This window comes from Ahaetulla prasina, chromosome 1, assembly GCF_028640845.1.
Source record: "Ahaetulla prasina isolate Xishuangbanna chromosome 1, ASM2864084v1, whole genome shotgun sequence".
In the NCBI taxonomy this organism is placed as follows: Eukaryota; Metazoa; Chordata; class Lepidosauria; order Squamata; family Colubridae; genus Ahaetulla; species Ahaetulla prasina.
The window spans coordinates 351,505,418-351,533,240 of NC_080539.1; the positions used below are offsets into that span (position 1 = coordinate 351,505,418).

General features: G+C 36.4%; 1 protein-coding gene across 8 annotated transcripts in view; it reads right to left on the reverse strand.

Moving 5' to 3' along the window:
• The window catches only part of FERMT2 (FERM domain containing kindlin 2), a 76,998-nt gene that overhangs the window by 36,779 nt on the left and 12,396 nt on the right, over nucleotides 1-27,823 (reverse strand). For all 8 annotated transcript variants that reach the window (XM_058163084.1, XM_058163081.1, XM_058163086.1 and 5 more), the window contains exons 3-4: nucleotides 20,971-21,204; nucleotides 1,112-1,246 (exon numbers count right to left, since the gene is read on the reverse strand). In XM_058163084.1, coding sequence (XP_058019067.1) covers nucleotides 1,112-1,246; nucleotides 20,971-21,204 — 369 coding nt within the window. The remainder of the gene's footprint in view (nucleotides 1-1,111; nucleotides 1,247-20,970; nucleotides 21,205-27,823) is intronic.

Sequence of the window (27,823 nt, forward strand, 5' to 3'; positions counted from 1 at the left end):
ATTGTTATGTTGATGATAAAAAAGATACAATTGCTATGCCAATGCACAACAGACAACATTGTCTTGTCCACAGAACAGTATATTACAACTGACGTAGTGTTGATGGCACTCAAGGCTCTGAATAGCACATACTTTGGGTATGTTTATGACCTACTCCAGTAGTCTGAATTTGGTAACTCAGTGCTCAATCATGCCCTCCCCCCATAAGGAATTTCAACACTGCATCTTAAAAAGCATTTTCTATGGAGGTTCCAGCAAGTATGGAATTTCTTCCCTTCACATTTCAATCTATTTTACTCCATATTTGAAATCCTCCTACAGTTTTCTCTATTGTCCAGCAGTTCATTTATGCAAGCTTAAATTCCTCTCAATCTGTTTTGGAAACATATCCAGTGCAGCACCATCTTAGTATAAGGTTCAATCACAACTTAAAGTATTTGGAAACCCTACAACTGCTCAACTTTGCTTAAATTTGACATTTCTATTTAATCTCTTTTTTACAAACAGGTCACAGAACAAATTATACAGCAATGCCATTCCATAATTAAAGAAGCAAAGAACAACAGTATTTTTAAAAAGGGAAACACATGTGTACACTCTGTTGTTAAATAACAAACAAAGATAAAACTGAAACTTTCTGTGATCTACCTGGGAGTAAAAGAGAACAGAGTATAAACTAGCAGTAGAGAAGTAATAGTCATATAAGCTAGCACTTCACCAGACCTAAATTCAGGTACTACCCATTTAGTATAATAAACAAATTGGCAAGGAACAAGCTAGAATATATGCAGAAAATTTCCTCAAACTTAGCATAAAGCTCAAGACATGCTAAATTACTACACAAGTTAGGCTCAATAGTGAAAATACTATTTAAAGAGTGCTACTGCCTTTGCAGAACTGAGTAACTGGATATTAAACACTGTAATTACTAAATATTATTTAGCTCTCCAATGCGTACACAGGTTGAAATGCCATTTCTCTCATACTCATCAAGGAATTGTGTGACTAAACAAAATTACCACTAGTAAATGAGAAAGGATTTTTCCCCTCCAAGCCTTTTTCACAATATTCCACATATTCATGCTATTGGAGGGTGGGGGTGGGTTTCTACCTGATCCAGGTGTGATTAGTGGTCCTTCCAGCTCAAGTGTTTCATCCTCATACTGGTCATCCAGCTTTTTCTTTTTCTTTTTGGTTGAATCGCGGGACTTTCTTAAAAGAGAGAGTTCTTCTGGATGCCTGATGTCTATGGAGTTAAATAAGAAATTATATTATAAAAAAGAAAATGTTTTTAGGCTTTTTCATATTTTAAAGAATATAAAAATGGTATGGATACTGTAACACAATGGCACCAGTGGTGGGATTCAAGTAATTTAACAACCGTTTCTCTGCCCTAATGATTTCTTCCAACAACCAGTTTGCCAAGCTGCTCAGACACTTAACAACCGGTTCTCCCGAAGTGGTGCGAACTGGCTGAATCCCACCACTGAATGGCACCATAATGCTTTGCTTATAAAGCCCAAATGATAATTGAATAGTACACATCACACCATTTGAAGAAAAGAATAAAATATAATTTGAATGGTCCGATGACCTCCAAACATCTTTTTAGCTAAGTGAATTCCTATTTCCCTATAGTAAGACTTGCGGAATTCCTATTTCCCTCTTTTAAGACTTGCGGACTTCAACTTCCAGAGTTCCTTAGCCAGCAAAGCTGTCTGGGAGTTGAAGTTTACAAGTCTTAAAAGAGCCAAGTTTGCAGACCCCTGCCCATAGAAATTCTTAAATCTGTTTCTGCAGATTAGAATATCCTCAAAAACAGATTTTATAACATGTAATGGCCAGAATAGATCAGGGAAGCTCTACTATGAGACAGATGAACTATTGCGGACATGGGTCAAGAAACAATTAGGACAATCTTCTCAAGTAATCACTACTTCATCAGGAACGATCCACAATAGTGATAGCCATAGAGCATCATGCTCACTACACAATTAGGCTCCGGCCTCAGAGAAAGATATCAGGATTTATAAGTTTCCCCATTTGTGATTAGTATCCTAAAACCTACTCTGAATATCAATGGCTGCATAAACAAAAGGACAGAACAACAGTATTTTTCTCCAGTTTTTGACATTACTTTGCTATTTCAAACTTAGTGATAAGCCTTTCCATCTAAAAATAATCTGAAATAATTCATAATACCAAACTATTACTGATAGACTTCTTAAAACTTTGAAGAGAGGCCAATTATAATGGAACCAGGACAACTGTAAATATTACAAAGACTGTTTTTCAACTTTATTTGACAGAAAGATAACTTTTCATCAATGGATTATTTTTATCACAGTTTAAAACAATGTTCCATTAAGCAAAGGGCTGAGAGGGAGGTGCTCCAATCTAAATTGCAATGAAAACTACCTCAGCAGAGTTAAGATTCCTAGCATATCTCAAGATAATTGAAATACTACATTATTCTTCACTACTGCATGTCTCTTTGACAGACTGGTCATCTGGTGCAGAAAGCTCTTATCACCATATTTCATAGCTGAATTTGAAAAGAAACATGACCCTAGGTGCAAAAAAATTGCCCATCCTTGCTCTGGGACATAACGTAACGTAACGTAACGTAACGTAACGTAACGTAACGTAACGTAACGTAACGTAACGTAACGTAACGTAACGTAACATAACATAACATAACATAACAACAGAGTTGGAAGGGACCTTGGAGGCCTTCTAGTCCAACCCCCTGCCCAGGCAGGAAACCCTACACCATCTCAGTCAGATGGTTATCCAACATTTTCTTAAAAATTTCCAGTGTTGGAGCATTCACAACTTCTGCAGACAAGTCGTTCCACTTATTAATTGTTCTAACTGTTAGGAAATTTCTCCTTAGTTCTAAGTTGCTTCTTTCTTTGATCAGTTTCCACCCATTGCTTCTTGTTCTACCCTCAGATGCTTTGGAGAACAGCCCGACTCTCTCTTCTTTGTGGCAACTCCTGAGATATTGGAACACAGCTATCATGTCTCCCCTAGTCCTTCTTTTTATTAAACTAGATATACCCAGTTCCTGCAACCGTTCTTCATATGTTTTAGCCTCCAGTCCCCAAATCATCTTTGTTGCTCTTCTCTGCACTCTTTCTAGAGTCTCAACATCTTTTTTACATCTTGGCGACCAAAACTGGATGCAATATTCCAAGTGTGGCCTTACCAAGGCATTATAAAGTGGTACTAACATTTCACGTGATCTTGATTCTATCCCTCTGTTTATGCAGCCCAGAACTGTGTTGGCTTTTTTAACAGCTGCTGCACACTGCTGGCTCATATCTAAATGGTTATCCACTAGGACTCCAAGATCCCTCTCACAGGTACTACTATTGAGCAAGGTACCACATATACGGCACTGGTGCATTTTGTTTTTTTGGCCTAAATGTAGAACCTTACTTTTTTCACTGTTGAATTTCATTTTGTTAGATAGCGCCCAATGTTCAAGTCTGTCAAGATCTTTCTGTAACTTGAGCCTATCTTCTGGAGTGTTGGCTATTCCTGCCAGCTTGGTGTCATCTGCAAATTTGATGAGTTCCCCATCTATCCCCTCGTCCAAGTCATTGATGAAGATGTTGAAGAGTACTGGGCCTAAAACAGAGCCTTGGGGTACTCCACTGCATAGTTCCCTCCATGTGGATGTAGTTCCATTGAGGACTACACGTTGAGTGCGGTTGGTCAGCCATCTGGTGGTGGTGCTGTCTAACCCACATTTTTCTACTTTATCTAGTAGTAGGTTATGGTCTACTTTATCAAATGCTTTACTGAAGTCCAAGTAAATTATATCGACAGCAGTCTATTAATTTTGTAACATGAAATGTATTTAAATGACAACACCTTAACAGCCAATGGAACCTTTGGATTGTGAAGATGCCACAGCTTGCAGAAATGGCTAAATTGACCTGTTTGATTAGAGAAGGAACAACTTTTATAAAAGACTGTAAATTCTTTCTGGATATTTTGCTGAAAATGCCTAAAAATGAACTGGTGATTTCTGAATTTACTGATTAAAATAAACATTCTTATCTTATATATGATGCTAAAGATAGAGGCACATTTCATTCTGCTTGTTGACAAAGGATTAGTCCCCAAACCTTTGTTTTGTTTCCCCTGGAATAATAAAATCATAATCTCAAATCTAGAGACAGATTGAACAATTTCCCACACAGTCCCACACTGTTGTCAATTTATTATATAAATCATATTAAATGTTCGAAATTGTCTTTCTCTCTAAACACTTCTTTATTCATTTGATGCATGGCATTTGAACTTTGCTAAGTATAGTAACATCATCTGAAAAAAATAATAATAAAACAAAACCATATGTTGATTGGTCTATGGGAACTGACCTTTGGTACACCTTGTATATCCCATCGTGTCTATCCCCAAATTTATCATAAATTAATACATCAAATTTATATTACTAAAATATTCCCCATATGTTTCTCTATTAAAACATAAAAGCTGTTGATTCTTATCTACACAAATCTCTCAATTTTGGAACAAAAATCTTTGCTTGATTATTTTCTATGCCTACTGTATTAGTAGTTAGAAGGAAAATACTTTCTGCAAATTGCATTCCTTCCCTATAATAGGTGTATATTACATGTTAGAGAAAATGTTCATGTCTAATTATGTCCCTATATATTCTTCAATTTCAGCAACTATATGTCTAGGGTTACTTTAATTTTTTCAAGTGGAAGAATTATGATCAGAATACTTTTCGGGTGGGTACTCTAGGAAGGTGACAGTTCCCTGCACAATATTTCAATATTAAACAATGGTATGTTGCAAAATGTAGGAGAATAGCATCTTCTAAATGTACTGACCTATGATTCCCATCATAATATCAATATTAGTGATCATTATTATGGCAGACAGGAATAGCACCACATTTTTTTCCTCTCCATTATAGGTCATGAACCCACACAGAGAAAATTCTATAAAAAGCAAGAAAAGCAGAGAAGTGGAAATAAAATAGCTATTCAAATTTCAGGTTCCCAGGGCACCAGGAAGTAATCAAACTTTTTGTAGATCCTATACCTCTCTTTAGATCATGGGTGCACGCTTGTGTTTTTTGCATTTTAGCACATGTTTAATGGTCAGAGGAAGAGACTTAGAAAGGACCTTCCCTAATTGATCAGGCTGTTAAAAGTGGCTGTGAGAGATCTAGACTTTCACAATTCTATTAATGTAATCTTAACATAAAGTAAAATTAGCTCATCTGATCATGCTTCCCATTTTGCTTACCTGGGAGGGCAGACATAAACTGACCTTGGCTGAACTTACAAACTAAGCAGAGTCTCTCCAGTAAATACTTGGATGGAAAACATCTGGGAATTTAATGTCTATTAGTAATTAGACTGGGAAGTCCCAAAAATTCTCTGGAATATAACTATGGCAAACCATTCCTGTAATGCTATCAAGAATATGGCATGAATGCAGTTACCAGATCTCAATCTGTAAGCATTATCATCTTTTTGTATTTAGATTTCATTAATATTTAATAGCCAATGTAAATTTCTAAGGCAAGAAAATAACTAAATATTACAGTTATATACTGAAGTTTTAAAGAAGTGACAAAAGCCAATGACAGGTTTGAAAGGACACCATTATGGTTTGGAGCCAAGGGGTGGGAATTATCCTTTCATTTATCTAAACAATGTTAGAGATTGAACTTTCAAAAATTGCTTCTACGTCTGTTCAAAGATTCTTCAGAAATGTCCAATTAAAAAACGTTCCTTCAAGAATCATACTATGGAAATGATTGGTCTACTTAATTACTAGTTATTTTAGCTAATTATGTAACTTAATATCAAATGCTGTTTAGCACTCATTGCTTTCATAGTTGGCTTTAAGTGGATACTGTATATTCGAATGGACGCTATTGGAGGTGGACAATTTTATTTTAATCCAGAAGAATCTGTTTTTATTCAAGGTGCAGAAGTGTTTTCCCCTTACAATGGAAATATTATACTACATGCTATTTGGCATACTTTCAATTTTGAGAAGCAAAAGAATAGAAAAGATGCTGTGGTGGCAATACTAAAACTAAATGCAAAGTAGTCTAGAATGCAAAATCTAAGTTTTCTCTGTTCTAGCATTCTACAATTTTCCCCACATTTATCCCATAGGATTAATGGGTTCATGGTGAAGAATATCAAATTTTTTTGTGTTGTATGGCAGATATCTATTAATAAGCTGCTATTTCATTTTAATTTTAATAGAACTGCCATGCTGAATATGAAGCATCAGAGTACATCAACTACTCATAGGCCTCTGAGATTCAGCACAATGAGCTAGAACTCAGTAATATTAATGTTTCTGAGAATTTGAAGTCTTATCTATTTTGTCATACCCATTTTTTTTCCTGCTAGCCTCCCCTAGTTTCAACTTCAACGTAAGATGGATGCTTTCTAGATGTGGGGCAAATCTAACATGTGACCCCCTGACCCAAACAAACGAACAATCCACACTGATTAATTTCCGCAAGAAGCTTAAATATTTTATCCCTTCCCACTTTTAAGCATAAGAATTAGTTAACCATGATCCATTCTTGATTTGACAATTCCTTGTTTGAATGCTGCACATGAAACAGAAATCATGACTAACTGTGTTTCTTAAATTTAATTAGTATAGTTTTTATTTATGTATTAACTAGTATGCCACCACTGTTGCTTAAAGGCACTTCTAGGTGGCTTACAATCAATAAAACAATAACACTTTTAAACAATAAATACTGACACTAAAATTCACTTAAAATTAACAAAGATAGCAGATGCACATGGGGAGGAAGTAGGGGTCTTATCTCAGTCTCCTAACTACCTCCAGTATGACACCCCCCCCCAACCAAGGGCAAATAAAATAAAATAACATTTAAAACATTTATAAAGCTAGCCATATCTTATAATCAACTATGGGCAGCTCCCAATCAAAGGCATATTTTACCAGATATAGAACATTACATAAAAGACAGTTCTCTGTAACTTAGGAAATCCCAATTAGAAAAAGAAAAGGGCGTTAACTTAGCTTTATGTCAATGTGCTGTTTTCATACACTGGTGCACAGATCTCTAACAATACACTTCTGCCATGCATGATTGTCTTTGGTACTATTTATGCCAAATAATTTATCTTAGAAACAAACAGTAGGAACTAATTACAGTTCATAATTCGATCACATAGGCATACTACATTTTGTATTAAGAGGCAGTAGGAAAAAGGCTGCCTCTATTAAATATTGGTGGGAGCTTGTAACGTTGAATTTTCTCAGCAGACTGTACTCCTATGTGTATGAATACCATTTATTGTTTCTTGCCCTTTTAGTTAGGATGGAAGAGCTTTTATGTTGAAGCCAAGCTCCTGAAGGGAGTCTTCTGCTGCCTGGATGCTGCCAAGACCCACCCCATCGACCATGTCAAGAATGGCACCATTACAATGGTCCCCTTTTTCTGGTACAGTACATCTGTGAGATGCCAAATTGCAAATTATAAAGGCAGGCTATATAGAAACATGTTAAAGAAAAATATTGGCAAAAAGATGTACTTTTGATTTTAACTAATGTACTAAGGTATAAAAGTTCTGTCAGTGTAAGAGAGAGAGGATTCAATTCCTAAAAATTTCCTGATTGAAATGATACAATCTAAGGGAAAAGGTGTAATGCAAATATCATGTAGAATTGGATTCAAGAGGCAATTCTGACTCCGACAAGTAAGAAGAAAAGCAGCAGACAATAATTATTCCATATAATTAATTTTAAATAAAAAGGCACAAACAAGTTGATATTCAATATAAAGACGCCACCAAAATACATACATTTTTGTATGTATTTTATTTTTTAATTCATTTTATAGATACTACAGGAATCTATGTTAAGCTGCCATTATGACCAAATCCAAGAACATAAAGATATTTAAAACTGGAAGTAGAAAAGAAACAAAAGTCAGTAAGTCAGTGTGTGTGTGTGAGAGAGAGAGGGAGGGAGGGAGGGAAAGAGAGAGAGAGATAAAGAGAGAGAGAGAAAGAGAGAGAGAATGAGTAATTAGGATAGCTTTTTCCACCAAAACGCTAGTTATCATTAACTTTCATTCTAAAGTAAATCCATTCTATTTAACTGTTCTTTTAAGAATGAAACATATTTGCAAACCACAAAGCCTTACAAATTAACCAAAATTCTTTGCTTGATCATTTAAACCAGGAGTGGGAATTTTTTAACTCCAGGTTGTCTCAGTTAGACTTTAGGTCGCCTAAAGGGGCAAGGAAGAAGCAAGTGACAAATGGGAACAGAATGTAATTGTAATATACCTTTAAAATAAAAATAATTATGTTTAATCAATAGCTAAAACTTGGAAAATTGATGCTTTATATGCCATTTTCTAGGGCAAGGCAGAAAATGTTTTATTTCTTTTTGTTGTAAGGAAAGGCAGCTGGCTATTATCACAAGTTGGAGTTGTCTATTGCACAGGAATTATGAAAGAATTACATGTGGTACATCCCAGGTTTAAGGGGATTAAACATGTGTCATAAAGCTTTTGAGATATTGGCATGCTCTTTTTTACATAGGTCTTCTCTGGACTTCAGCTGCAGAAAGCCCTAGAAGAAACTTAATGTCTAGATCTTGTTCGGTCAGGATTCAGACTGGGACAGAAATGGAATGGTTTTGGTTGTCCTGGTAGATGACCTCTACTGGAACATGGAGAGTGTCTTTTCTGGTACTTCTTAACTCACAATAATATTAGATACTCTTGAGCAAGGTATCACCTGCAAAGAAGCACTAGCATATAACAGTGATTCTGTGGAGGATGGGGGCAGGGGGTCAGATAAACATTCTTGAGTCCTTTTTATGGTACTGTCATCAATGAAGCTATTCCTTTACCCAAGAAACTACTGTCAACATCAACTCCTAAGTGAGATAGGTGTACATTTTAAGCAAGTTCTGGAATGTTTATGTGAGACATCTCAGCTTTTTGTCATTTGAGCTTTGAGAATCTTCTGATAATAATTCTGCTGATTTGTTTACATCTTAGTTTGTTTAAAAACACTGCAATAATAGCAATTCTTTTCCTCCTCATAATCATAACCTTCTCCTGATATGTTCTCCTGCTAATCATAACAAAAAAAATTGCATTCCTCACAGTTATTATACTGCATCAACATTTTGAAGGTTTGTCCACAGTGCCCATTTCTTACCCTAATCAACTACCAGTTCAGATGCTATTATTTAATTTTTTTTCTTGCAATAGAAAAAAAAATGAATATTGTGGTACTGCATTTGCCATCTGAACAAATGGAAATTGTCACTTATAATGCAGCCACATTACAAAATATTGTTTGTATTAGAACTGGAAAGAATTTTATATTTTAGTATTATATATTATTCACAGGAAGCAAGTACTTAGAGATTTATGAATTTAGCCCTATGTTTAAAAATTTTATTTGAATAAGAGAAGCTTTTTCATTCAAGCTGAAACAGCACTCTATTTTTTCTTCCTTCTCCAGAGGAGGGTCTGTTACACTGCCAGTAAATTTTCAGGAAGCAGCGCTAGCTGGAATTATCCCAACATACTGAAAATATCAAACTGTAAGGAAAAGAAAAAAGATATTTTCCAAACAGAAATGGCTTCCTTGCCAAAATAGTATTCCAAATGGTCCATATAAGAAAACTATCTGCATATTATAGGAATTTTTAAATTGCATTTATTTAAAAATAAGTGAAAGTCACATGGGAAATATTCGGGTTGAGAGATTAGTTACTAAAGCAAAGAAAGATTTAAGCAATCTTCTAACTCAGAATTGATCTGTGGTTTATCGCTTGCACATACAAGGTTTTCATTATGACAATATGGTTATTATTAATATATGACCTGGAAAAAATACAAAATGAAGAATTTCATGGAAAATGTTTCCTGGAACTGCATTATTTCACAAAATTGTTACCATGTTAATACTTAAAGTATGTCAAACTGGAATGGTTAGAATAATTATATGTCAATTTTTTTTTTCCAGTTGACTGTCCTTCTGGCCCTGCAAGAACCTTTTGTAAGTAGAAGACTCCTTTGTTAAAGGGGAAAAAAGATTATGCACCTATATTTGAGGTTCAACTGATAATTTCTGAATTCATAACTCTGGGTTTATTGTATACACAAAGCCTTATTTGGAACTTTCCTAAGACTATAAATTTTGAGCAGTCTTTCACTTCCCAGATATCCTAGAGATGGTTTCTAATAATTTCAGTTTCAGCTTTGTGTCAGTTTCTGACACAATGAGTTGGTATGTCTGAGAGAACTGATGTCACCTGATACCAAATAAAGATAGAAGACAGGCAATACTAGAAAAACTCAATTAAGTAACCAATTTTTTCACTGTAGTCTCTGATCGTCACATGTGGGAAGGGAACCTCTCTATCAAATGCTTCAAGCTTCTGGAATGGAGATCCATGTTTAGCAATAAATAAATGTTAGAAGACTGAGGTTAGACAATTGTTTAAACCAGGGGTCTCCAACCTTGGCAACTTTAAGACTTGTGGACTTCAACTCCCAGAATTCTGGGAGTTGAAGTCCACAAGTCTTCAACTCTGGGAGTTGAAGTCCACAAGTCTTAAAGTTGCCAAGGTTGGAGACCCCTGGTTTAAAAAATGTTGGTAGCCCAATGTTATGAAGAAAAACTGCTTAGGTCAGTACTGCTCTCATAGAATGACCTCCCATCTGCAGTAGACACAGTTATTTGGCCCTTAGAACTTGTAGTGACCAGAATACATTTGGAAAAAACATTGAGGTGACAGGCTAGAAAATTTTAGCTGGACCTTTTAAGGACAGTAACTACAGGTAGTCCTTGACTTACAACCACAATTGAGCCCAACATTTCTGTTGTTAAGTGAAACATTTGTTAAGTCAGTTTTGCTTCATTTTACGACCTTTCTTGCCACAGTTAAGTGAATCACTGCAGTTGATAAGTTAGAAAGCCAGTCGTTAAGTGAAATCTGGCTTCCCCCATTGACTTAGCTTGTCAGAAGGTTGCAAAAGGGGATCGCGTGACCTTGGGACACAGCAACAGTCATAAATATGAACTAGCTGCCAAGCATCTGAATTTTGATCACATGATCATGGGGATGCGGCAAAGATCCTAACTGTGAAAAGTCACATTTTCAGTGCATTTGTCACTTTGAACAGTCACTAAATGAACTGTTGTAAGTCGAGAACAGACATTGACTTACCTGAACATCGTTTTTCGGTGTGTTGTTCGGATAATCCATTCATTGGGTGATCTCATATCTAATGAATGGATTATCCGAACAACACACTGGAAAACAGACACTGACTTACCTGAACGTCGTTTTTCGATGTGTTGAGAGGATAATCCATTCATTAGATATGAGATCACCCAATGAATGGATTATCCGAACAACACACTGGAAAACTATCTGAATGTCTTTTGAGCAGTACAGAAGAACAGAAAATATATTGGTAACTATTAGGTTAACTATCAAAAATTGGAATTAAGATTGCCGGAAGAAATATCAACAACCTCAGATATATAGATGATACCACTCTAATGGAAGAAAGCGAAGAGGAACTAAAGAGTCTCTTGATGCGGGTGAAGGAGGAGAGTGCAAAAGTTGGCTTGAAACTCAACATTAAGAAAACTAAAATCATGGCATCCGGCCCTCTCAATTTCTGGCAGATAGATGGTGAAGAAATGGAGGTAGTGACAGATTTTATTTTCCTGGGCTCCAAGATCACCGCAGATGGGGACTGCAGCCAAGAAATGGCAAATCTAGACAGTATACTAAAAAGCAGAGACATCACCCTGCCAACAAAAGTGCGTATAGTCAAAGCTATAGTTTTCCCAGTTGCAATGTATGGCTGTGAAGGTTGGACCATAAGAAAGGCTGATTGCCAAAGAATTGAGGCCTTTGAACTCTGGTGCTGGAGAAGACTCCTGTGAGTCCCTTGGACTGCAAGGCGAACAAACAAGTCAGTTCTAGAGGAGATCAACCCTGACTGCTCTTTAGAAGGCCAGATCCTGAAGATGAAACTGAAATACTTTGGCCACCTAACGAGAAAGAAGGACTCACTGGAGAAGAGCCTAATGCTGGGAAAGATTGAGGGCAAAAGAAGAAGGGGACGACAGAGAACGAGGTGGCTGGATGGAGTCACTGAAGCAGTAGGCATGAGTTTAAATGGACTCCAGAGGATGGTAGAGGACAGGAAGGCCTGGAGGAATGTTGTCCATGGGGTCGCGATGGGTCGGACACGACTTTGCAACTAACAACAACAAGGTAAAAAGTAGCTTTAAAATATCATGAACCAAGTAAGAATCAGTTTCACTTGGCAGAAAAGTAGATTCTTTTATTGAAGAATGACTTTATCACAATGTATAGCCAAGTAAGATGGAACTACACACAGGGCACATACATCACTAGGACACCATGCTGATATGGTGGCTACCAACATTATAGTTTTTATGACAAATGAACAGAAGCAGTGATCATGATTCTGAATCGACTAGCCATTAACATGGGCAAATGTTGGTACTGGCTGGAAACCAGGAAAATTAAATCCTAATAGATCAGAAAACAAATTAGCAAATAGTGAAATAGCTACAAAGTTGACAATGCCAAGGGAAATGAAACTAAACCATAGTGCTTTGAATTCCACAAAAACTCCCACATGTCAGCATGTCTAATAGTGCTGTACTTCACTGCTTAAATTCTTTTTGAGGTTTTTCTAGATGCTATTACAATCTAAACTGTGACTGCAGAGAAGATGGATTTGATTCCTCTATTATATGATACACAATGATTTGAGGTCTTGCTATGTACATTATTAATAAGATTGCATACTCAGCATTCTAATGCCATAGTGGCAAAATGAAATACAAAGCAGGTTGCATTTTATAGTCTCCACTTTGTTAATATATTAGACAACCATAGTATTATTTAAGGAAGCCTAAACCAACTGATTCAAAATCAGCTCATAGCACCTTCTAATATTCCTATAAAATAACAACTAAATAGAATCTTTAATTTGGGTAATACAATATTTTATCCATTTTATCCACCCAAAGTGCATTTTATTATTCCCTAATCAAGAATTTTAGTTCAAAGAATTTTAGTTCAAATACATATCAGAAAATTGTATATTAATTCAAATACATTCAAATTGGAAAAATGTCTTATAACACAAAGCTGGCTGAATAGGCTAAATTCTGATTCTACTGTAAGGTTTTCACTTTTTGCTAAATCCACAAAACAGGTTATAACAAAAGAGATACAAAATAGAATCTTATTAACATATTCTTTAGAAAATGCAGAATTGTGACAAATATTTTACCCATTGGCAACCATTATGCATGAATTTGCTAGAAAGAAAATCCTTGCTAAATTAAGTACTTTTGAATGGGGGAAAAGTTGATTTCTTATTGTTTTATTTATTGTTTATTTATCATCACACATAAAAGGAGGCCCAACATATTCCCAGGTTGTTGTTGTTTTTTTCAATTAACATTTCAGGCTTCTCCAAAGGCATATGTATGTCCTTACTTAAAAAAATTGGCAAATAATCCTATGCCCCCAGTCTGATATTTTTCCACTGAAATTTAGTGGCACAATCTTTGGAGATTGAGAATAGTGAAACAATGGGGTTCAAGAAGATGTACGTGGCTGACAGCTTGTCTACTATTAACACAGAGGCATGGCCTACATTTTAGGAGGCACAATATGGAAATTAGGTGTGACAGTAATATATTCAAGGCCAAAGATCTCCTATAAAAGGATTTAATAGTATTTGAAGTGAAAGCTTTCCAAAGAAACCCTTTTCTCCAGTAATATTTTACTGTTATTTTAAATGGAGTAACCTTCCAATCAAAACACTTTTTTAAAAAACCCATCATGTAAAGCATTTTAAAACATAATCTGACAATATAGGCAGAGTGCAAAGGACTGTTACTTTACTTTTGCATACAAAGATATAAAGAGCTATGCTGTTATTTCAAAACAAAGACTGGGTAGTTTAGTTTGCTCAAATTTTCTGACAGTATTTCACATTGGACATGCAAACAAATATTAGTTAATTAATCCAAAACTGTAATCTTGAGATTCCAACCAAAGGGGGAAAAGACCCATGATAAACTATTCCTGCCCAGAAATTTCCATTTAAAGTTAATTCTCCACATTTTTATACGGTTGAGCTTGAGCAGGCTCCTCCTCATCCCCATCCTTCCCCAGGCCTTGTGGGAAGTTTGTTTTTGTGATGTTAGTATTTTTTCCCTCCGGATATTTGTTTGGTGGGAGCTTTGTATTATTCATTTTTTAATTGTCTTATGTTCTACACCACCCAGAATTGGGATGGAACCAAGTGGCCTGTAAATGAAATCATGTTTAATTAAATGAATAAAACAGCTATGCCTACAGGATCCATTAGCAGTTTCTGACAAGTCATTTATACAGTAACTACATCTTGCCTGCAACCAGCAGCCATTGCTTTTGTATCTGATGGTTTCTGAAATGAAGTGAGAGGGAATATTGAAACAGTTTAAGCTCTGTCCTCCCCATTAATTACAACATAGTGGTAGACTGTGAAATGTTCAGGTTCCATCTCCTCGCTCATAAACTGTTTGTTTAAAGTAGTCTATATAAAGATGAAGTATATATATTGTGGACTATAAGCAGGTATGTATGTGGGTGTTTAGATATGTGTTTAGCAGGGCTTTCAACTCTTTTTTTTATTTATTTTATTTTGTCACAACAGTATACACAAGCATCAACATAAATCAACAAAATATCATATAAGCATATATATGAGCAAAAGTATGTAATAATCGTATTAATTTGATATAATGAAAGGAAACATTAGGACAGGAACGGTAGGCACTTTTGTGCTCTTTTGCACGCCCCTTATAGTCCTCTTAGGAATGGGGTGAGGACAATGCTAGACAGTTTTTGATTAAAGCTTTTGGGAGTTTGAGAAGAGACCACAGAGTCAGGCAGTGTGTTCCAAGCGTTAACAACTCTGTTACAAAAATCATATTTTCTGCAATCAAGATTGAAGCGGTTAACATTAAGTTTGAATCTATTGTTTGCTCTTGTATTATTGCTATTGAAGCTGAAGTAGTCTTTAACAGGAAGGACATTGCAATAGATGATTCTCTGTGTTAAACACACGTCTTGTCAGAGTCGGCAGAGTTCTAAGTTTTCTAATCCCGGGATTTCAAGTCTGATGGTGTAAGGTATTTTGTTGTTTTCAGAGGAGCGGAGAACTCTTCTTGTAAAATATTTCTGGACGCGTTCAATTGTATTAATGTCAGAAATGTGGTATGGGTTCCAGACAGATGAGCTGTATTCAAGAATAGGTCTAGCAAATGTTTTGTACGCTCTGGTTAGTAGTGTAGAGTTTTTGGAAAAGAAGCTATGCAAAATTAGGTTTACAACTCTTAGAGCCTTTTTTGCTATGTAGTTGCAGTGGGCTTTGGCACTTAGATCATTTGATATGTAAACTCCAAGGTCTTTAACAGGGTGGGGGTCATCTGTAAGGTAATGTCCATCAAACTTGTACTTAGTGTTTGGGTTCTTTTTTCCAATATGTAAGACTGAGCATTTGCTTTTTGAGATTTGGAGTTGCCAAGTTTTAGACCAATCGTATACAAAGTCAAGGTCTTTTTGAAGGGTAGAAGTATTGTTAGTGGTGTTAAATAGTTTGACATTGTCAGCAAAGAGAACACAATAACTTGAGATAAGGTCACAGAGATCATTTATGTATAGTATGAAGAGCGTTGGTCCAAGAACGCTGCCTTGGGTAACGCCACTTTTGACAGGAACAGGATTTGATAGAGCGTTGCCAATTTTGACCATTTGTTCCTTAACAAAGCAACTAGTACTCTATTATTTGTAAAATCTGTGTGGCCACCCATTTTAATACAAGTCTGGGCAGTTCACAACAATAAAATTATAAAAATCATAAAAACCATTAACAAAAACTAAAAGCCTGGCACCTCAATCAACCTCCCAGGGTACCTCAACAACTCTCCACAGGCTCTACCATTGTGCCCAGTATCTGGGTAAAGAGCTGGGTCTTAATGGCCTTTTGGGAGGCTAAGAGAGTGGGGCCTGCTAGAACGGAGGTGGGGGGGTTCCATAAAGCAGCCATGGAAAAGGTAAGCTTCCTAAGTTTCAATAGATGGCAACGTTTTAGTGAATAAGCAGGCTGCCTATCTGAACTAGTGGGCCAGGCAGATACCCGCAGGGAGAGGAAGTCCTGCCAATGGTACATGGCTCTCCTGTACTGCATGGGAAATCCAATTTATCAGCTAAATTGAAACATCGTACTTTATCTTTTAAAATCAACTGGGGAAAAAAGCTGCAGCCACAAAATGGAGTGGGTAGAGTATAGAAGTCATTTTGATAGTTTTTGGATTTACTGGCAGTTTATATGTATAAAAAAAACCAGCATCCATCCATCCACTCACCGACCCACATATCTACCTACTTACCTACCTACTTTACAACTAAATCTATCTATCTATCTATCTATCTATCTATCTATCTATCTATCTATCTATCTATCTATCTATCTATCTATCTATCTATCTAATCTATCTATCTATCTATCTATCATCTAACACACATAGTGCCGGCACACACTTTAATCAGTGGCTAAGACAATCAGAAAGATCAGCAGTTCAGCGGTTCGAATCCCTTGTACAGGCCTTCTGTGTGAGCAAGGGGTTGGACTAGATGACCTCCAAGGTCCCTTCCAACTCTGTTACTGTTACATAACATTATTTCACATTTTTTTCTTAAACAGAGATTTCAGATTTCTGCATAGAAATAAACATTAGGGTGCTACACCTCCACCAAGACTGGCAGGGCAAGGTACTGTAGCTAAACAGGGAGCAAACCCCTACACTCACTTGCACTGATGTTACCTAGTCAAGTAACGAAACACCTGTAAGCAGACAACCAAGTTTGGACAGCACCAAGGATTCCACAAAGAGAACTTTCCTTCAGAGGTGCAGGTATTTTTATCGTTAGCATATTATCTTTCATGCTCTAAAGCCATATAATTATGAAATTATTTTAAAATTTGGTTAAATATTTGTTGCATTTTAAAATGTGCCACGAATTGTAACCATCTAACAAATTTGAAAGGTACATCTCTCACAAATATAAAAGGTATGTCCTACTCATTTGACCCCATGGTTACTTGCCAGAAGCCTGTCTTGTTAAAAACAGAAAACCATTCATGTGCTTAACTGATCAGAATAAAAATGTTTAGTAATTCACTAAACTGTAAGTACTTGTTAATTTACTACTTAATTGACAAATTCAATTTTATTTAAGGTACATGCTAGATTGAAAAATGTTCTATTTTTCTCCTACTCTGTGGATAGAGAATAGAAGGCCAATACTATTTTTTCCAGTGTATTGGAAACGGCTGATACAGTGCTGAAAGTTTTACCCCCAGTAGTGAACGGCTAGCTAGAATTTCAACAGTTCTATTTCTAAATTATAGCAGAAAGCACAGACACAATAGGAATGCCAAGCTGGGGGTAGGGAAAATCACAGCTGGAGAAACTATTGCAAACCTTATATGAGAACTATTATAATGTAGAAAAAGGAAAGGTATCAGCAGTATTCCAGGAGGAAAAACACAAAATCCACAAGCAGATGGTATGTTTATTAGGATGAGCCAAAACGCCGCAAGAATAGAATACACACAATAGCCAAAAGCTGAACTGTGAATCTGAAAATCCTAGTTGACAGTTTAAAACCTGCCTTTGGCAACATTTTCCTGGTTTTGGCTAATCACTTACATCATAGTACAGTTTTCTCTTATTTTCATTCCAGCAATAAACATGAAATATTTGAAGTATACCATGCCAGATTAAACAGAATTTGTGAATGGCTCTGTGGTATCAGTACCATACTTTCAATAATTAATATTTTTATACCATTTGTTCTTCACTGAAGACAACAACAAAAATCTCTGTGTCCCAAATCTTTATGAACACACATATATTTACAATTGATTTTTCACTCATCAGAAACTATCTGGGCAACTTTTGAAAATTAAGTGAATGAAGGAGCTCTAAAGAATTATATTCAGAAAAAGTCTTCCTTATATAGGTAACAAATCCAGTTTATTTCCACCAAGCTAATACAGAAAAGGATGATGTCATACCTCAAAGACAGAATAATCTGTGAAGCTCCTATAGTTTTCTCATCCAATCATAAGACTTCCTTTGTATACTTTCATGCATTATATTTGCTATCAGTATTCATGGCTTTTGCACTGTTACGTTTCATTAAAAAAAATGGTCGCTGACAGATTAAATTCCTTAATCCTTGTATTAGTTCTATATCTTTTTAGTCAAGGTGGCAGAGAGGCAGTGACAAAGTGCAAGGTGGCCAAAGGGGCAAAGATGGGGTGTGGGGGATCGAGATAAGCATGCACCACCAAAGCCAGTGTGCCGCTTCAGCAGCAGGAGGAAACTGGTGAAAGTTAGCTGGGGGTGGCAGGAGTGAAGGGCAGCCAAAGGGGCAGAGAAGGTGGGGAGAGATAGGTGGGTGGGGAAAGTTGACATGCACACTGCAGTTGTAAATGTGGGTGGGTTGCCAAGCACCTGAATTTTGACCACATGACCCTAGGGCTGCTCCAACGGCCATAACATTGAGGACTGGTCTTAACTATCATTTGTTCAGCACTGTCATAACTTTGAATAATCACTGATGGAATGGTCATTAAGTGAGGGCTATTGGAGGACAATCTAAGTCAGTGGTGTCAAAACTTGCATCATCACAGCAGCGTCACATGACGTACATGACTTTTTTCCTTCGCTAAACCGGGCATGGGTGTGGCCAGCGCATGACACAGTTTGACAGCCCTGATCTAAATCTAAACACAGATTAAAAGGCAAAATGAATTCTTCAGATATGTCGCTATTATTGAAAATTCCTTTCCACCATAATCTGCAAAGAAGAACTGCAGAGAATCATCTCAGTATCTGAACAGTTTTGTCTGTACAGTACATGTTTCACTATATACTTTCAAATTACACATTCAATATGATTACGTTCTACAAAATCAACATTATTTCATGAAATGTAATTCTGTTTTGAATTCAATTTTCATTAACCATCCCTGCCATTCAGAATGAGAATGAGCAATAATTTTAATAAAGGACTGCAGGCATAACTATTAATACCATAGAGTTCATTGTTTCTCAGTCTTATCGACTTTAAGTTGTGTAGAGGTCAACTCTTAGAATGCTGACTGGAGCATTCTTGAAATTGAAGTCCACAGAGCTTAAAGTGAGAAACACTGCTAAAGTCATTCACTTTCATTTGCCTCTTAACACAAAAAAAAGTCAGGAAAAAGGAAGCAAGTATAAGATCTGCAAAAAATTTTAAGAAGAACAATTAAACTTAATTTTTCAGTTTTAACAAGAATCTATGGGCTACATCTAAAAGGCTGCAGATACTGTATTTATATTTTTTTTCTAGATTTGAGTAGGTTACTTAAGTAGATTCCTTCATCACGTTTTAAAAAAACCTGTTTAATAAATGAAGATTAGTTAACTGTTTTTAATGCTTTGAATTTCCAAGTACTAAAGATAGAGGAATATATTAGTTAATGTCTTGATTCACTGGCACTATGAAAACTAAACCCTTTTGAGCCAAAGTAAATCTTGTTGAAAGAAAACTTCTATAGTTTGTTTTATCTAATTGGTACAGGTTCTGCATTGACCACAACGGCTAAACTAAAATGAAAGGAAAACAGAAAACACTGAAGCATGTCCAAATGCAATTTAAAAAAACTTAAATTGCAGCTGCACAAAAAAGATGCTATTTTAACCCCTTCTCCAAATGCAATCACCCACTCTATATTACTCCTATGAAAAAAGGTTGCACTTAACCATAAAAAAGTAAACACAGTATTTATAAAACAAATCAAATCAGCAAACTGAATACAAAAGTATCCGAAAACCTGGATTCAAAATGTTTATATTTTAATTTAGATAACAAACAAGTCAATTCGGATCAGCTTGAAAATAAAAACCCTTTTCAGTTTGGATCTTTTTTGAATGATAACAGCTTAAATGCTAGTACAGCTAATGTTCAGCTTTTCTAGAATGTAAATAAGGACATTTCTTTATTCAAAAAATGTAACTTTTTAATAGAAATCAAGAAGATTAAGTAATCAGTATATCTTCTATAACTTTCTATACCTTATGAACTTAAAAGTTTGATTTGATAAAAGGAAAAGAAATAGGAAAAAGCTGGATTCACAGTGTGTAAAACGTCATTGTTTAATTAAGGTTTATTGAATCACAATGGCAGCTTCCATACATAACATAAATACAAGCTCTGATTTTAAGAACACAGTGACGAATTCACACAACATGCTAAGCTAAAACAAAGCCAACTCATTACACCTTAGCTTGAAGAGTGAATCCAGCAAGCCAGTGATGTCAGGATGAGTACCAGGGGTAAAATGCACTTACCTTCACTACTGGATTGGAAATGTGAGTGCGCGCGCTCGCGAGAGGGTCAAAAACAGGACATGATGACATCCCAGCGGGTGGGCTCATGCAAGCCAGATAGATCCGGCCAGATTTCACCGCTGGATGAGCACCCAAAGTGCAAAACAGTTGCATATCATTGTCATGTGACTGTGGGATGCTACAACTGGTTGTAAATGTGAATGAGTGGCCAAATACCTGAACTGTGATGATGTGACTGCAGGGGGCAGTTGTAAATAGCATTTTAAAGTCCATCTTAAGTTTAAATGGTCATTAAATGGCCGGTCATAAGTCAAGGGCTACCTGTAATGCATATTTGCAGGACAAAAAATTAGGTAATACAAAGCTATTAAAGTTGCCTACTTGTCATTTGAAAAAAGTAATAATTGGTTCCATAAATCATACTTACTGAAAGTTTTGCAGATGTCAGATACCGCTTTAAAGACTCTGTCAGAAAAGTTCACTTTCACTTTTACATACTTCATGTTGGGAAGCTGGAGTCGGAGCAATTTGTGTTGAGGAGTGAATTGTAACTTTGCATCAGCCTGTATTCCATACTTATCTAAAGTCCAGTGTGTTTTAAGGAGCCAGGTTTTCTTCTTTTCCCACCATAAGGCATGGTCGGACCAATCTTTCTTGACATCTAGTAGGAGCACAAAGATACACAATTATGAATTAAAGACAAATAGTGAGCAACTAAATTCACAGTGCTTAGACAAAATGTATTTTATATATTTTATAAGATACCAATGATTTTTATATCATGTATTTATTCACCCAGCCAGTTATTCTTGAAAAAGACAAGAGTGAAATAAGGATCATTCAATGGATGAAAATCTAGTTAACATCAATTATTTCCCCCACCTGTACGCATGTCACAGCTGCTGGCAGAAGCTGGCCAATCTTGACAAAACTCAGAAACTAAACAGGGTCAAATCTGACTACCATAGCACCTGAGACACCACCAGGGAGGGCCAGGAGGTAAAAATAAAAATTCCCTCAAGTCAAACTAAATTTCTCCTTCCATTTACTTAATCATATTTTCAGCCAATTCTCACAGTGAAAAAAATAACTTTTGGTATTTTGATAATTCCATATGCTAGGGATATAGCCAAGGAGGATATGTGCATCAATATGCATAATAAGTTATTAACACTTCGGATAACTTCAGCACAAATTAAGTTGAGTCTAAGTTAAATGTTCCAACATCTGCATTGCATCCCCAGGTACTATTAATAATTCCCTGATGTGTCCCAATAGTAATTGTTCCTCCAACTGGAGAATATTTCAGGATTGAGGCATTGCTGCAGAAATGGTTCTCTTCTTTCCCACTGGATACAAATGTTCCTGTAAATAAAGCTAAAAGCCCAATTATATATAATGCTTTCTGAAAAAGAAAGGTCCACTAGAAATTCTGAATTGAATTAATATAATTCAAATAGAACAGAATTTTGTAAATACAGGACCAGAGAATTCAATGCCTTTCCTACCTCCCAGATAACTGATCTTATGTGATGGCGTAAGTAGGATATCTGAAATTAATCTTTGAGTATCGTGCAAGTAAAGACAGCGTTTTGGATAATATATCCAATTTATATGACTTCTGATTTATGATTAAATTAAGTTTAGCTGTTCAAAGCACAATGGCAAAAAATGCTTGCAAAGGGTACAATTAATAATGTATGCCACCTTATCAGGGCCGTATAAATCTCAGCTAAACTATACAAAGAATAGCAGAAAATTGACTATAAAGAATTTTTTATTCTCTTCCTCTCCCTCAAAATACAGGATGTTTCTTTAGATATTATGTAGACTTAGGCAACCTAGAAAACATACAGAACTACTATATTGTTAACTCATAATCTCTAAATTTTTTGAAAAGCTCAACTGGACAGAAAGAAGAAAGGTACAGTTGAGTTCAGATTTATCCTACGTTAGCGTCATAAATATCCATGTCATTCTTTTAAAAAAAGGGAATAATCTTGGTTTGGGTAACATGGCTAGAAGAGAGGAGGAGCAGCCACAATTCTCAACAGCATGGCATTCTATCGTCAAATTAAACAAAGCCAAATATAGAAAAGCATGCAGCATGCAGTAAGACTTGGCTGCTCTCAAAGAAATCTGTCAAGTGATTATGGTGAACTCTGGTCCAAACTTTTGCTTCTCTAAAACATGTCAAGAGCAAGGGAATGATTTCGGTATTGAAAGATGTTGTTTATGAACTCTCAAATAGTAGAAGTTTAGACTTAAATTAAAAGGGCACTGGCTTTCTTATCAGCCTAGAGGGCTACAGTTAATATTAAAAGATTTATCATTTTTTTACATTGGCTTTTGACAATTTAGGCATACCACAACCTATTAGAGACAAAAGATAGATCTTTCATCCAGGTTTAAGAAACTGAGTGCATCCTGCATGATATTCTTCCTATTTGGGAAGGGGGGAAGAGGTTTTAACATGGATTGTTTATTTTATATCTATCCAATGCAGTGGTGAAATGCTCCCGGTTTGGACCGGATCACATGATTTGGTAGCGATGGGGGCAGGTAGTTCAGAGAAGCAGGTAGCAAAAATCCCTGCCCCCCCTCCCGCCAATGTCCACCCAACCGCCCGGTCCTCACTTGCCTACTTGGCAGCTTCCTGCTTCTTTTGGTCTCGCTCGCTATTCCGGCCTTGCTTTGGCTGCTGCAATCAATTGCATCAGCTACCAACTGAATCTCCCTGCCTGCAATCCATCTCATCGGTGAGCAACTCAATCTGCTGCCTTTTCCCTTGAATTAGGTAAGTAAGGGGGGGAGCTTTAAAAAAATAGTCAATTGGGGTTTTTTTTAGGAGTTGTTTTTTTTTTTAGACATAGCAATTTAAAGTTAAGAAAGTTTTAAATTTAGCTGCTTTTATCTAAAAATATAAATAAAATAATAAAATATTTGTGCAGCTTTCTGAGATTTGGCGTGTTTCTGTAGTGTTTCATTCAACTACACAAACACACAAAATCTCACAAAGCTGTATGTGGCATTTTGTGTGTGTGTGTGACTCAGTTGTGCTTTGGTGTGTGTATGTGTAAAGTGTGAAAGTTGGTTTTTGAGCTGCTTGTGGCTGTTTGAGGTTCCTGCTTGTTGCAGGGGCCATTTTGGGTGAGGTGCAGCTGCTTTTACATTTTGTGTGAGTCAGTTGTATGGTGTTGTGTGTGTGTAAAGTGTGAAAGTTGGTTTTTGGTACCTCTTATTGTTTTGTGTACTTTGTTTATTTTTTTAATTATTTATTGTTATTGGCCATGCCCACCCAGTCACCTGACCACCAAGCCACACCCACCAATTAAGCCACGCCCACAGAACCGGTAGGGAAAATTTTTAGATTTCACCTCTGATCCAGTGCTATGAAGAGATGAAACCAAGGAAGAAACTGGAAACTGAACCTGGGGACTGTCTCACTACCCTATTTTTTAAAACTGAAAAATATTGAAATACCAATAAACAGTAAAAAAAAATTCCTACTTTTATTAAATAATTTATTTTTGAAGGAGAGAATGCTCTATGAGCAAGACTTTGCTCACACAAAATGCCTCACATGTAAATGACACACAAAAAGAACATACTGGACTATTTTAGTGCTTCTTGTAAAGGGGAAAATTTAACTTTATTAAGTTAATTTGTTAACAGAAATGCTGCTAGTGACAACAATGCTAACCATCTTTAAGTGGATTAGGGAAACTTCATGGAAGACAAGGCTACACGTGTACTTCTTAACACAACTTGGGAACATTGAACACTCTCCAGTTGAACATTCTACTGCATTTGAATTTCCCAGAGATATTGTGACAGCAACTGTAAAAACCAACTAGACTGTCTTGGCCGGTCTGGCCAAACACAGCCCTTTTGATGTCCTGATTATAGGTTTAGTTTAATACGGTAAATCAGTTAAGTCTGAAGTCTGTTCTAAAAATATATGTCTTCTTCACTATAAAATGTATAGCTTCTCTTTTAAACTTTTATGTTTTCAGCTAAATAAGGTAGTGTTTGCTTTCTCTATGGTATTTAATTTTGCTTGGGCAGCATTTATATCCTGAAGCTGCAGGTTATAGGCACATCGTCTGGAAACTAGTATCAGTGAAAGAGCATTGATTCACTAGGAGTAAATGCTAAACTGAAAGACTATTTCTTGACAGATGATCTGAAAATACTTGCCATGAGAATAGGAAACGTCACATCCTTCTCTCCCTTCAAATTTATGTCCCTGACTCTCTTGACCGAGTGACCATAACTGGGGAACAAAGGGAGTTTTAAGGAAGCATAATTTCCTCCTGCTTTCTTCGCCAGAGAGATAGGACATTTGCCAATAGAAGCAGTAGTTGAATTTCAGTTTGCTTTCTTTTTCTCACAGCTTTCACGGTGAATAACTATAGCACCATGACTGAGAGTATGATATCAAAGGCTGATTGTGCATTCCACGCTAACTCAACACCAAATTTAACAACAGAAGAAAAGAGGAACAGATCAACAAACAGCCTCCCCACTATTACTGCTTGTGATAATTTATCCCTGGCTAAGAAATCAAGAAAACCAGGTCTGCACTGGGCTAATTAAGTTTTAAATCTTTATCGATAATTACAAGAGTTATGGAAAAACCAGAAAAAGCTGGCAAAAATTCAGAGAGTTTCTAACAGCTGTTGCAAAAAAAGAAATGTTGAGATGGCCCAGAAATAGTTATTCAACAGGGGCCAAAGAACTATTCAGAAGGAGCATTTTCAGGAGAAAATCCTGAAAATCTCTCCTTCAGGAGAGGAGTGATTCTTTTGAGCAATATTGTTGGGCAAATGAAGACCTGAAGCTATTCTATCATAGACCTTCAAAAAGTAACATCAATATTTCAGTTTCCTGAAGATTCCAAGCCTGACATTCCTTGGCTAATGCATTAATTTATAATTTCAGGAAACTAAGATATTTTATGTATGTTTGCTGCCACATAAACATGTTGAAATTAGGCAAATTTCCCTCAGAGAAACAAGGTTGATATTGCAACTATATGGTACCCACTAAACATTATTCCCTAAAGGTCCCTCAAATCAGGGCTTAAACTGAGAAGTAATGTCAGCCTTTCTTCCTTATATTCTAAGTATATCTTTTAGCTTGTGACAATAATAGGAAAAAGAGTTTTCTTTCAAACATAAAAAGCTTTAGTACTTTAGTACCAATATCCTGGATCAATTGTAGAGTAGAGGTCTTCCAGAGTACCAGTTTACTGCACATCATCAGAATACACAATTTACACAAAATTTATTGCTCATCCTTCTGCCACTTATCTCAAGTGGATACATTAGTGTCTTTTCACACTATATCCTCATTCCTACACAGCTGAATTTTGAACATTTCTGATTATAATCCATATATAATGGACTACACCTTGCTAGCCTATAACAGATACAATATAACAGCTTATATTGTGTTTGCAGCAAAGAGATAGAATGTGTCAGAAAGACAAGGAAAGTAAATCTCGACCCAATTCTTCCTGTGAAACTCATATATTCAGATGCAGTGTGAGACCTGTGGACCATTCACTAGGTCAGGGGTCTGCAAACTTGGCTCTTTTAAGACTTGAGGACTTCAACTGCCAGAGTTCCTCAGCCAGCTGAGCCAAGTTTGCAGACCCCTGCACTAGGTAAACCACTGATAGATCCATCACCTAACATTCCAGCATTCTCATAATAATAGACTGCCAATCCTTATACAAAGAGCTATGATTGATTAAAATAGCATAAAAGTATTGACATCCAGTTTTTGTTTATGTATTTGTGCAATAAATAAATCCCTGTAGGCCTAGGCAGTTTACAAATATTAAAGTAACAATAGTACATTGCATGCAATCATTAAAATGGAAACAATACAAATATAGGCATTTAGGGTGCACAGTTAATCCTCAAAAGATTTTTTTTAAAGCAACTTTTGCTTTTTTGCTAGCAAGAAATGCTAGCAATGCCTCAGGAGACAGACTGTTCCATAAGAAGGGAGCTGCTTAGAAAAAATGCTACTGTCAGGCTCTCTCCTACCACCTGACCTTAGTTGGCATTCTCTAACAAAATCTGCATGAAAAGCAATCTTTACATAGCCAGATTCTAAGCCCTATAGGATGATAAAGACAACAGCCAGCATCTTGAATTACATTTATACTGGCAATCAGCACAGCTCCAGCAACAGTGGTTTATCAGGGCAGTACAATAGCTATCACACTTGGCCAATAAAAATTCTATTCTATTCTATTCTATTCTATTCTATTCTATTGCATTCTAGGCCAACTGAAATTTGTGGGTGGTCCTCCAAAGCAGACCCAAGTAGCATACATTACAGCAGTAGCATACATTACAGCAGGCCACGCCCATCTCAGCTCCGCTAAGGGGAAAACCGTTACATCACGTGATGCCATGAGTTTAACATATGAGCATTACAGCAATAAAAATAGAAGATGATAAGAGTATGAATGACTGTCCTCAGGGCATCCCATTCCAGGTGTGCTCTCAAAGGACCTAGCCATGGTATGCACATATTTTTTGAGTAAATGTGAGAGCCTGGTCTCTGAGACAACACAATGCTATCAAGAGTGGAGAATAATACAGCCCTGGAATCAGGAGATTTCTGAATTAATGGCTGCTCCATTTTACTCGGATAGAATCTGAGCCTATGTTTTCCCAACCAGAACTGGCAGCCACTGGGCACTGAGATGGGATTTCTACCACATCTCTTATTGGGTCCATGTTAGCAATGTGAATATGGATATATATTCTGGTGATTATGTAAAACAAACTGACATAACCTCTCACAACAGTTTTATGTAGATGTTAAAACATGGTAACAAAGACCAAATCCTAACCCTATAACAGAGCATCCTAGAGTCTGACTTCTCATCCACAGTGCCACCGGCTGAAACAGTCTGCTCAGAGAAGGGTGGAACCATTGTAGCTTTGTGCCTTTAACTCCTAACACCCACAGGCAGCTCAGAAAATACAGTGGTGAACACTACTAGAAGGTTAATGTATGTAGTCACGCACATCCTTCAGCAAGGTTCACAGGAATAGAATACTTGATTGCAATGAGTCACTGTTATTGGGACTCATATACAGCTAACATGGTTAGGTCACAATTCAAGGCACACTTGGGAAGGTTGTGACAGAGATTCTGGATTCACAAATCATTCTCAAACGCAGATGGTTCAGTTTGAATTGGTTGTTCCATATGAAGAAGTCCCAAACATTTAGCTACAAGGCCATTGCCAG